Source organism: Haliotis asinina, chromosome 3 (assembly GCF_037392515.1).
Source record: "Haliotis asinina isolate JCU_RB_2024 chromosome 3, JCU_Hal_asi_v2, whole genome shotgun sequence".
Taxonomy (NCBI): domain Eukaryota; kingdom Metazoa; phylum Mollusca; class Gastropoda; order Lepetellida; family Haliotidae; genus Haliotis; species Haliotis asinina.
The window spans coordinates 36,376,180-36,389,208 of NC_090282.1; the positions used below are offsets into that span (position 1 = coordinate 36,376,180).

General features: G+C 38.7%; 1 protein-coding gene across 1 annotated transcript; it reads left to right on the top strand.

Annotated features, from left to right (window-relative positions):
* The first annotated feature begins 5,049 nt into the window (after positions 1 to 5,049).
* On the top strand, positions 5,050 to 6,330 carry LOC137278851 (ankyrin repeat domain-containing protein 50-like). Its single transcript, XM_067811357.1, has one exon. It carries the CDS (start codon positions 5,050 to 5,052, stop codon positions 6,328 to 6,330), a length of 1,281 nt encoding a protein of 426 aa, XP_067667458.1.
* Positions 6,331 to 13,029: the final 6,699 nt, after the last annotated feature.

Here is a 13,029-nt window from a genome sequence, read left to right on the forward strand (position 1 = left end):
TAGTTTTGAAGGATAGCAAAACGAGGGCTCCATCCATGATTCTTTTGTCATGTGTATATTTTCAAGACGTCTGAGCCAAACACAGACTTTTGTCCACAGGAAGGACTTCATTTGGTGTATGAATATCAGAAATACTTCATACGAGAACTCTAATTATGTTTAAATCCAACAATACTGACCGTACAATAGCTATTTAAAGTAATATTTTTGTTTAGCTGTGGTAAGTTCAAAGCCAGAATGACTTTAAAGAATATCTCAAGCTGAAAATTGCGTGGAGAGTCCTATCGTGGTTTAGAGATTGCAATGTCCACCAGTTGTGGCACTGTGAGTAAAATGTCTATAGATCATCCCCGCCCCCCACAAGTCAATACTAATATACTGATGGCCTCCGAAGTCCACACCGCCGTCACAACCTGACTATCATTTGACAAACCTTAATATGCACTCCATATGTAAGCGTTAATGCTTCCAGCTGCACCTCTGTAACACAGAGATGTGTACACATTTATATTATTCCTAAGCGACTAAAAAGGAAGAAATGTGTCCGATTGTAATGTAACAGTTATAACCAAATATGTTCAGACATCAAGGGCACTATGAACTGTTACGAAGAATGCCGAATGCATTGATGGAATGTATTCATTCTTTAGCTGTATCGTTTTAAAAGTTTGTGGATCGCGGAAATTATTATGCTAGCTCGATTGACGTCATGGAGCGGTACTTATGATGTACGTACAATGCCATGCCTCGCATTGAAATAAATAGCCGCAGATCACTAATACAACCATTGTCAAATTTTATTTTTATAAAATGTCAAGTAAAACTTAAAACTTAAACTTTTTTACTTGAATTTTTTATCCAGCACTCCAGAAGTATTGTAATTTATGTTAAAATTGTGTGCAAGTGGGTGGAATAGTAGAAAAGTCTTTCTCGAGAATGAAGAGATGTATATGTTTTCCATTTTCCAGAATGTTCATCTATTGATTTCGCCTTGCACTCGTACCATGTCACGTGGTATTTCCATTATATCTGCTGCATATGCCATCCTTGGTTGTTTGACCATCAGTCGTGTATTTGAAAAATCTTCAACCGCCTGTTGTCGGCAGTTGTGTATCCAGTGATCCTCTGTGAACACTTGATCATGAAAGCTGTGTGCTCGGGGATGTTCAGGGAACTGTTCCTGTTCTCGGCAGTTGTATTGTCAGATGTTGCATTGTCCATATCAAGCATGAAGGAATGCATAGAACAAAAGGCACAGAAGGAGAGTTTTGTTGTTATCAAGAACATTGGCATCAAAATGTGCGAAACGAGATGTATTGAAACTGGTGGTTGCTTGAGATTCGAATTCGATATTGCGACTTTAACTTGTCGTCTTAGACTCGGTGATTCGAATGGACTTAAGAAGAAGGAAGGATTCAAAGCTCATCTGAAGACACATTCAGACGTAAGTTGGAGTATCTGTTAGTATGTAATCCTATCAAAATGACTAGGTGATTGTATGATTTTGTTTGAATTCCAATTTGGGTTTTTGTTAAGCTTAGATGCAAATGACAATAATTATAACACAATTATCATTTATTCATATCATACACATGTAATATACATTGCTGATTGTGAATAAAAAACAAAAACAGACAACAAACGTATCAGTCACAAAGTGCAATGTTATGTATTTGTAGCAGCCGGGATACTGAACCCTGACTGGGTGGGCGTGAAGTCAAGTGTAACGGAAACTTTCGTTTGGTTGGTTCATTTGACGATACACACAGAGTGTGTGTATAGAGATTTGAGTTTTGTAAATACACACTAATTTTCTTTCGCTTTTGGTTCGATCCAATCATCAACTACTGACATGGTCAAATATGGAAACTGTCATTCGTCCAAGTACCAAGCATCGGTTTCCGTCCGATCCTGTAGAAAAATGGATGTTGTTCGTTTGTAATCAACAGACATAATTTATCATATGTACAAGTACCACAACTGTCTGTCCGGAAATACATATTGTGACAGAGACAGAACTGAGGAGCACGAGCCATAAATCAATGTGTTTTGTTTACAGTGTATAGACTAATTGCACATACATACATACATACACACACACACACACACACACACACACACACACACACACACACACACACACACACACACACACACACACATACATACATTCATACATACATACATACAAACAAAATCGATCGATCGCAGATCGATGCTCATGTTGTTGATCACTGGATCGTCTTGTCCAGACTCGATTATTTACAGACCGCCGCCATACAGCTGGAATATTGCTGAGTGCGGTATAAAACTACCTACCTACCTACCTACCTACCTACCTACCTACCTACCTACACACACACACACACATACACACATACATACATACACACAAGTCCACACCGAAAGGTATCAAAATCTGCAAAATTGTGTTTTGCGTTGCATGTCTCATTTTAGCACAATCATTTATTGGACCATGCCCTGTGAATCTTCCAAATAATATGTGGACGTGAGGTAATTATATATCTGCAATATATGTACGTAACACGATAGAGAATGTTTTAAGTTCTGATTTGAAAGAAAAGTCAAATGGTAACTCTTATGACCAAGTGGAACAGCACCCATACCACTGAATGGACGTGTACAAGTTCGCAAAACCTGTGTCAATATACAGATCGAGTGAGATGATATTTACGTCTCTTTGGGCGATATTTCCTTCTTACAGAAAATAATATCACAATGGGTTGTGGTGACATATTTAAAAGAACAAATCATCTGATAGTTACCTACAGTTGAGGTGGATATTTTACGGACAAATCAAGTCCAAATCGTTTCCATGGAAATCATAAAAAACATAAATACCAAAAATCTGTCAATAGCACAAGACAGAAGTTCAAGGTCTGAATCCTAACTCTGCCAAGGTTTGCTAAAAGATAATAAAACGTTTTTGTGTTGTCCTCCGGAAACGAAGCCCACCCCACCCTTTTGAGGCTAAGTCCAAACCGTTCCCATGGAAACCGAAAAAAGTAAGAAATGACAAAAAGCTGTAAATAGAAAGACACCACCTTAGGTTCTGTTTGTTATATCTACCATTTTTGTTGAAAAGTATTTAACAGGTTTTGAGTTATGCTCCGGAAGCAAAATTATTACGGACAGACGGACGGACGGACGAGGCGTGGTATATATCCCGCCCGCATTACATACCAGGGGAACAAAATGGAAGCTTTTCAAACATTGGACATCGAGAATATAGTTAGGCCGAGTATGTTACCAAGTGAGAAAACAAGAAATGAGTTTCATGCATTGTCCCCACGTGGATTCGAAAGTCATATTTACTGTCGACAGTATAAAATATAAAATATATAAAATCAAGACATGATCACAACTGAATGTTCTGTAAAGAGCTCACAACGATTTCATGGGAGGGGACATCCGTGGGCGCGCACAGTCATTCATGGTTCTTTCATATCTGTCTTAAGGTAATCCCGGGTCCATGCAGTACCACGTCATGCAGTCTCGGTGCTAGATGTTTGGAGAGCCGATATGGAAAGCCTGTCTGTGTGAAAGGTAACTGCCTCCCGAATACCTTCTGATTGGTTAGCATGTGCTTGTCTATTTTACCATGTTACAGACTCATTTAGAGAAGCATGGATATTGTATATCATGGGTACATGATAGGACAGGGCAATTTTATGATTTATTTTCTCTGGAACACATTTGGTCTAGAATATGAGCTCATAAGAAATATTTTCGATCCACGAATAGAAGTTTGTAGTTTGTAGAAGGGGTTTAACACAGGAGAGCTTTCTTCGCCTTTTCTCTTGATTATATTGGTGATTCATTTGTAATTATTCCGTCATTTCAGTATGCATTCAGCTACGTATAAACTTAATGGTCAGTATCGGTCCTCAAGAATGCGTAACCATAGATTACATAAGCAAAGCGATGCTTAAAGGTCACGTGCAACAGTGAATAGGTTCGCGAAGCTTGAAACAGTATGCATGCCCCGAGTATGAGGTGGTGAGCAGTATCTTGGTTGTGTACACAAACAAGTAAATAATCTACTCGTTACATAAAAAAGCTGGTTGATTGTGGTGAGCAGCCTCTGTCACAAAGAAAGCTCAATGTCTGGTTTACTGACACCTATATGTCTGCCTGCCTGTCTGCCTGTCTGCTAATGACAGTATGCAATACACAGCTTCAATCATTGATCACATGCAAGTTGAAGCTAACGCCTATCAGGCTATACGCCATAAACAAAATAAATTTATTTATGACTCGTACACCCGAGTCCTGTCTCTGCCACATTATGTAATTAGGCAGGTGTGATACTTGTACTCATGACATGTTTTTATGTCCGTGGGTTGCAAACAAACTACATGTACATCCATTTTCTCGGATGAATGGGATCTGACGAAAACTGGTGCAAACTTTTGTCAGTTTCAGGTCCTGCTTTGTACTTTGAACGAATGGCAATTTCCAGCCACGCAGTAGTTCACCATCTCAACTGAGATGAGTTTTGATTGGAACGAACCCAAATTCAGAGAACATGCATTTATATATACAGAGAACATCTCTATATACAGTCTTTATGGATAACAACTTCTTCTAGTGTATATGATTTTGTTTGACAAAGGTATATGAATCCATACTGAAACGGCGCATCAAGTACAATAAAGGAAGTTGTTATCAATAAAGAATCTTACTTTCTTGTGACTCTCCATACATCTAAAATGCCCATCAAACACACCATCTTTCTGTATACACGATGAACCCTCAGCGTGTCAGCAAATGAACCAGCCAGTGGGAAGTCGTCGTTACACTTGAGAGCCCACCCACCCGCTACCATTGGGTTCGGTCTCCCGAGGGCTTCGTTTCGAGGGAAGTAAGCCCAAATATAAAATATTGCACTTTTGAATCGCGATTGTACGCTTAATATTTTGTCTATTTGTTTTTTTTACAAGCAGCAATGTATATTATATGTCATGAATAAGTGATAATTGTGTTTTATTTATGTTTGATTTTTTGGTTCCATGTGACCTTTAAGCAATGCTGTATCCTCCCTTATTTTATGAAACTACAGGGGGAAGGACGTTCTATGCTTCGAGATCCCAAGAACAGAAAAGAGATAAGAGGAACCGCTATGGAGACAACTTACTTCATGAAGCCTGCAGAGAGGGTGACGTTAGTCAGGTGCGAGCAATCGTGTCTAAGGGTCAAGTCGACATTGACAGCAGAGAGGGAGAGTACGGGAGGACGCCAGTGATGTTGGCAGCACGAGGGGGACATAGAATTTTGTTTGAGTTTCTAAGAGAAAAAGGTTGTAATATGTCACTTCTTGATAATAAGGAGAACAACATTCTTCATATGGCCTGCTATGGAGGACATATTGCGATTGTGAAGTTTGTTCTCTCGCTTCACATTGTGAACATCAACAGTAGAGAACATTACGGTAGGACGTGTGTAATGATAGCAGCATACCGGGGGAGAATGGATGTTCTAAAATACATTGTCAGACGGGGAGGCGATGTGTCCCTATTGGATAAAACCGGTGACAACGTTCTTCATTTAGCCTGTAGAGGAGGACATGTGGAGATGGTGAAGTACATCATATCACAGGACACTGTGGACATAAACAGCAAAGGACGTGGTGGTAGAACAGTCTTGATGGTTGCAGCACGTTTAGGATACAGAAACATATTTGACTTATGTGAATGTGCAGGTTGTAACGTGTCTGCAGTTGATGCTAAAGGCAACAACATTCTTCATGTGGCCATACTTGGAGGTTACATTATGATGGTGAAGCATGTGCTCGCTAAGAGACTTGTGGATATCAATAGCAGGGGAATGCATGGGACGACACCGATCATGGTAGCAGCAATTGAGGGACAAAGGGAAGTGTTTGACTTAGTAATGAGTAAAGGAGGTGATCCATCACTTGTGGACAGGAATGGTGACAACATCCTACACTGGGTGTGTCGTGAAGGACACATAGAGATGGTGAAGTATGTCATCTCACTAAACATTGCTGATATCAACAGCATAGGATACTATGGAAAAACACCTATATTGTTAGCAGCAACCCACGGACATCTAGAGGTGTTTGACTTGGTAATGAGTAAAGGAGGTAATGCGTCACTTGTGGACAAGAATGGTGACAACATCCTACATCTCGCCAGTTGGCAAGGTCGTGCGATGATGGTGAAGCATATTCTTTCCAACACTATTGTTGATGTTAATGCTAAAGACAAGCTTGGAAACACAGCAGCAACGATAGCAAACAAAATAAAACACAAGGAAATATATGATCTCCTTACATTGTACGGCTAATGGGAGCATTAACTGCCCGATGTCATTTAAACATAGTGGAACGTGATGATCTATAAATGATAAACATTCATCTTACTAATATAATATATTTTGTCCCCAAAGTGAAAACATCCTCTTTTATAATAAATGGATTACAAGTAAATTCCACCAGTGTTCCACTAGTGGCTATCATGTAGCACTCTTACTTTCTATGCCAGAGGCATGATAAAAAGGCAACTACACTATCCCCATAGTCTATCATCCGTCTCCTAAACGATCACGAAACTGACCAAGTCGGCAATTTCTCACGTCATCGTTAAAGGAGACATCGATGAACTACAATTCCCAAACAGATCATACTGCATCTGACAACATATCACAAACACTAAACGATAGGGGCACAGAGGGTCCAAGGCGACAAACGCGTATTCCCTACCTCAGATCGTTTTTACCAAAAAGCAACATTTTAACACGAAACGGATATGAAATACTGTTTTTAAAAAATAAAAAGATAAAAATAAAAATACAATTTAGAAACATATCGAAAAACACCCATGAAAGCAAGAACAAAAAAAGACAAAACAACAACAGCCAGCAAGAACATAAAATAAAAGAGTCATGGAATGCAAACAAACACCATCTTCAAAAAGTACTCACCAAACCTTAAAAACAAACCACATCATATGTCCACTTGACAAAATCGACAATTGTTCACGCCCAAATTATAATCCCACCTCAATATAAATCAGTAAGACTTACACGAGTGGATTCAGACTGAGTTTATTTATTACCGCTATGTATACAGACGTGTTAACAATGAAATAAAGCTAACGATAAAACTAAAATAAGATGTGCAATTACTGTTTACTGATTAATTCCTTTCTTCATAAACAAACCTTAAATAAATATTTCCAGAAAGAACGCAACACTTTAACATTAGTAATGGTAAGTAGTTGAAAAAGTTTAAATACTGATGGACATGTATATTAATACGGCTTAATATACATTATTCCATAGTTATGATAAATTTTTCAGTTTAATAGTAACTTTTCTATAAACTGTAGTTCATCTCCAATATTATCTTGACATTTTCGATTTACAAGATTTATGTTTTCATACGTACGAGTTTCATCTCTAAATTATGGGAAATGAGACTAAATTTAGATAAGCACTTCCCTTATTAAATGGAATAGACTTACATTAATAATCATGAAGCGTAATCTGGTCAATAACATCTTTTATAAATTTCACATTTCGATAAACTGGACAGTTGACTAAAGATTAACTGTACAGGCTGATTATTTATATTTGCTTTATAACTGTTAGATGATCTAGTGGTAATTAATGCCTTAACCGTACTTCACTTAATCCAATATTTCACAAAATACATTTCGCCTGATACGCCCATTTTCTTACACCATGGGTTTCCACTTCCTCAAACAAATATGCATTACAACTCCTTAAAATACTATTTTCAGACACAAGAAGCTTACATTACTGTTTAATCATTCTATATTGCCTTTGAAAAAATACCAGCAGATAACGGCCTAATTAGGCATAAACCATGGAATTACATGTTGATTTCTTAACTACCAATAACCTTTCACAGAATCCCAGATGCAAACTTTCAATATTTAAGCCTTTGTTATACCCTCAGACGCATAAGATAGTGTACTGCCAATATAACAATTAAAGACATATAAAAGAGATTCAAGGTTGTGAGAGAGCGATCTGACATTACTGTAAATTGGAAAAATGGCCTTCCTACCTTGATCAGAGAACTAAAGCTGTGCCTTTGAGAATCGGTTGTTATAATCAAAGACTATTCCTACATATATAAACATATCAACGGCCTCTACAACGCAGCCAGTATATAACCTGTGTTCTGACGAATTATCTTTACCACCTCTTCTGAAAACCAGTATCTTTGTTTTAGCAATATTTACGTATGTAAGATCATGACCACACATTAATCAGAAACATATGTAAACTTTTAAATTCATAAAGTATACAATAATCTTTTAGGGAAAGACTCCTAAAGGTCACAGAGAAAATAAAATTGATGATAATACTTCTGCTCTCTTCATCCGCTCAACACCCTGCTGCCTAAGGAATTCTATGACAATCCTGGCCCAATAAGGCCTTGCGATGTCGTCTTGCAGTAAGGAGGGTCGACCATGAAAATCATGCATAGCTTGGAATGGTAGCCTGAATCTCGTCCATATATCGCTGTTCGGTAAGATTGCCGTCCACCTTCGTGCAGTTGAGTACCCCCAGCAGCGGTTATCCTTGCCCAAAGCATAACCGACCCCTACCCCCACCCCCAGGACGAGAGCAGTAGTCTAATCGTGGCTGTGTATACAAATAAGGAAATAATCTACTCGTTACATAAACAATAACATGTTGATTATGATGATCAGACTCTGCCACAGAGAAGGCTCAATATCTGGTTAATTGACACCTACATGTCTACCTACGTACCTGCTAATGACAATATGCTATGCACAACTTCAATCATTGACCACTTACAACTTGAAATTAACACCTATCGGGCTTATATGCCATAAACAAAGAGTAGGCTAAGAGTATCGGCAAATGATCCACTGACCAATGAGAAGACTTCGTTACACTTGACTGCACACCCACCGGTTCTGACTGGGTTCGGTGTCGCGGCTGCTTTGTTTCGAGGGAGGTAAACCAAAGCACAAAATATTGCACTTTTTATTTGGGGTTATACGCTTATAATTTTGTTTACCTGTTTTGTTCCTTAATCAGCAACGCATTTTATGTAGCATGAATAAGTGATAGCCGTCTTTTAATCATGTTTGAGCTTGTGGTTGCAGGTGACCTTTAAGGAATCAGTTACGTAACGCACTGTAAATCATGTGCCTGTCATCACGGGCCCCATACTCCATGGATCAACCATCCAACGTACACATTCTGACTCACATTAAAGCGGACAGCAACCTGCGCCGAGTTTGACCAAATTCATTTTAAGTTGTGATTTCGGGTAACTGGACAGTGAACGACAGTGAAAATGCACGAATGCATAGGTTCTGTCTTCTACTTTCCATAGACAGAGTGATTTTGCACATGTAAATTGATGAACATTACATAGTTAATCTCACCTCGCCACATTCGTGAGGAGGTGAAGTAGTCTAGCTGTTAAAGCGTTCGACCGTCACGCAAGTCCAGCGTTCGATTCCCTACATGGGTATAATGTATGAAGGTCTTTCCATGTGTACCCTGCCGCTATATTGGTAGAATATTTCTAGGAGTGGTGTAAAACCATACTCATTCATTCGCCACATACGTGGTTAACCTTACCTCGCCACGCCAACAAATCAAAGCATTCCTAGGAAGACAGCCTCCTTGTATAGTTAATGCATTAAATACATTGTATTGACAAGACTTGTGTTTCATGCGGATGGATGTATTTTCTAGTGGGTGTAATATATTGGATCCTGACAGTCGACTGGCATAAACATGAATTTAGAATGTTCATTACTCCCAGCTGCTTCGTTGAACATTAATATTAGTACTGTTTGTCTCAATCTACACGCTCCATCCATGGGAAGTTGTAGACTGTACACCTGATACATGTGCAACGGGTGACCCTTTCATCTAGTGGGGTGATTTTCAAATGAAAACATATTATGCATCCTTAAACTTTAAGGTCACATGCAAAACACAACTTTGCAGATTCTCATACCTTTCTGTGTGGACTTACAGAAACAAATCATCAAAAATGCAAATTCAACTTATAAGGTTAAAAGTGTCTATGTCATTGACAAAATCCGTTGTCTGTTTTATTGACACCTATGTGTCTGCCTGCCTGCCTACTAATGACAATGTGCAATACACAACTCCAATCATTGACCACATGCAATTTGAACTAAACTCCTATATCAGGCTATACACCATAAACATACATTGATTCATGGCTCCTGCACCTGGGTTCTTTCTCTGTCATATTATGTAATTACACAGATAGGAAGAAGGTGTGATACTTGTACACATGACATGTTACAATATGTGTGGGTTGCAAACAAACTGCATCCATTTCCCCTGATGACTGCGACGAACGAAACTGGTGCAAACTCAGATTGTCACTTTCACGTTCTGTCTTGTACTTGGACGACCGACAGTTTCAAGCCACGCAGTAGTTCACCATTTCAGTATTTGTTGATTGGGTCGAATACAAACGCATGTATATATTTTCAAAACCCAACATCTCTATATACATTATTTATGGATAACAACTTCTATTGTATATGATGCGATGTTAATTAATATACACACTGATAATTATTGTCCAGGACTAAACCGGGTGTTTTCGTCTATTATGCATTTATGTTATTATTGCGGCAAGAAGCTACTACACAAATCTTTCATTGCGTTTGAGTCATTTCTGACAATAGAGGCTTAATAGGGACATATCCTCTAATAAAACAGTCAACAGTAATAAGACTTACTGAAGCACTCGAACAGTGTACGTACAGTAGGCACTTAAAACAATATTATTATTCAGCTATGGTAAATTCCATAGTATTCCTGTACTTTAAATCAGGCAACTCACAACAGATGGAGAGCTACAGTTATGCTTTATCCAGATACCCGGGAAAGGAGCCATTTGGCAACGTTCAGCAAATCAGTCTATATAATGCACTTTGTGTGTCGCCGAGTCTGTGCCTGACTGAGGTCGTAGTATCAAATCCCAGATAGGATTCAACCCAACAAAACTTCTAGAATCGGCAGTTTTCTGAGAAAGTGTACTCCGAAACATAACACGTGTTACGTTTGCCTACATTGTGAATATGAATAATCCATAGATCATCCACGTCGGCTACACGTCAGAACTAAAGGGTTCGAACCACACTCCTCCGACACAGTTTGACTATTTTGATAAATATTAATGTGCGTATGTAGGTGTAAGTGCTACCAGCTGCACCTCTGTTACACAGAGATGTGTACACATTTATATTATTCCTAAGCGGGCAAAAAGGAAAAATTTTTCCCCATTGTAATGTAACTGTTATAACCAAATATGTTCAGACATCAAGGGCACTATGAACTGTTACGAAGACGAGTTTTACAATGATTGCAGAAATGAACTTTACGTCTATCGTTTATAAATTTTGTAAATGATTTTATCTGAATACAACCGAAGTATTGCAATGTGTGTTAATATTGTGTGCAGATGGGTGAATTAGTGCAAAAGTCCTTTTCGAGAATGCAGAGACGTGTATCTTTTCCATGTACCAGAATATCTCTTGCTTAATTGATCTCGCTTTGCACTTGTTCAATGAGAGTGTGTTACGTGGTAGCTATATAACAACTGCATGCGTCATTCTTAGTTGTCTGATCGGCAGTCATGTATTTGTCTTCAAGTATCTGTAGTCAGCAGTTGTGTATCCAGTGATCCTCTATAAACACTTTATCATGAAAGCTGTGTGCTCGGGGATATTCCGGGAACTGTTCCTGTTCTCGGCAGTGGTATTCTCAGATGTTGCATTGTCCATATCCAGCGTGAAGGAATGCATAGAACAAAAGGCACAGAAGGAGAGTTTTGTTGTTATCAAGAACATTGGCATCAAAATGTGCCAAGCGAGATGTATTGACACTGGTGGTTGTTTGAGATTCGAATACGATATTGAGACTTTAACTTGTCGTCTTAGACTCGGTGATTCGAATGGAATGGAGGAGAAGGAAGGATTCAAAACTGACCTGAAGACACATTCAGATGTAAGTTGGAGGTATCTGTTAGTCCGTAATCCTATCAAAATGCAAGGTGATTTTATGATTTTGTTTAGATTCAATATGTGAACCTGAGATAATTTTCTGCAATATATGTACATTAGACGAAAATGAATGTTTTCTGATTTGAAAGGAAATGGTAATGTTTATAACCAATTCGAAACACTACCCATACCAATGAATGTCCCCACGTGTCGACACTAGATATAAAAGCAAGACATGTTTACGTGCTGAATGTTCTGTAAAGAGTTCACAACGAATTCATCGTTGGACATCCATGGCCGCGCACAGTCATTCATGGTTCTTTCACATCTGTCATAAGGTAGTCCCGGGTCCATGCAGTACCATGTCATGCAGTCTCGGTGCTAGATGTTTGGAGAGCCGATATGGAAAGCCTGTCTGTGTGAAAGGTAACTGGCTCCCGAATACCTTCTGGGTTGGTTAGCATGCGCTTATCTTTATTACCATCTTGCACACTCATTTGTAGATGTTTGAATATCTTATATATCCTATCATATGATAGAACAGGGCCTTTTCATCATTTATGATTTAATTTCTAGGGAACACACGGGGTTTGTTCTGATCTAAATATTCCCGATCCAGGAATAGAACTTTATACATTGTAGAAAGGGTTTGAAATACGTGATCTTTCTTCGCCATTTTATTAAATAAATCCGTAAGTTATTAGTAATTGTTTCGTCGTTTTAGTGTGCATTCAAGCATTTGTAAACGTAAATACTTACTGGACAGCATTGGTCCTGAATAAAGCCCAACCAGAGATTCCATAAGCAAAGTGATGCTTAAGCAATGCTGTATCCTCCCTTATTTTATAAAACTACAGGTGGAAGGACGTCCCATCCTTTGAGATCCCAACAACAGAGAAGAGATAGGAAGAGCGGATACGGAGACAACTTACTTCATGAAGCCTGCAGACAGGGTGACATAACTCAGGTGCAAACAATC

Coding starts and splice junctions, on each gene's coding strand:
- LOC137278851 (XM_067811357.1), top strand. CDS start 5,050: ATGCTGTATCCTCCCTTATTTTATGAAACTACAGGGGGAAGGACGTTC.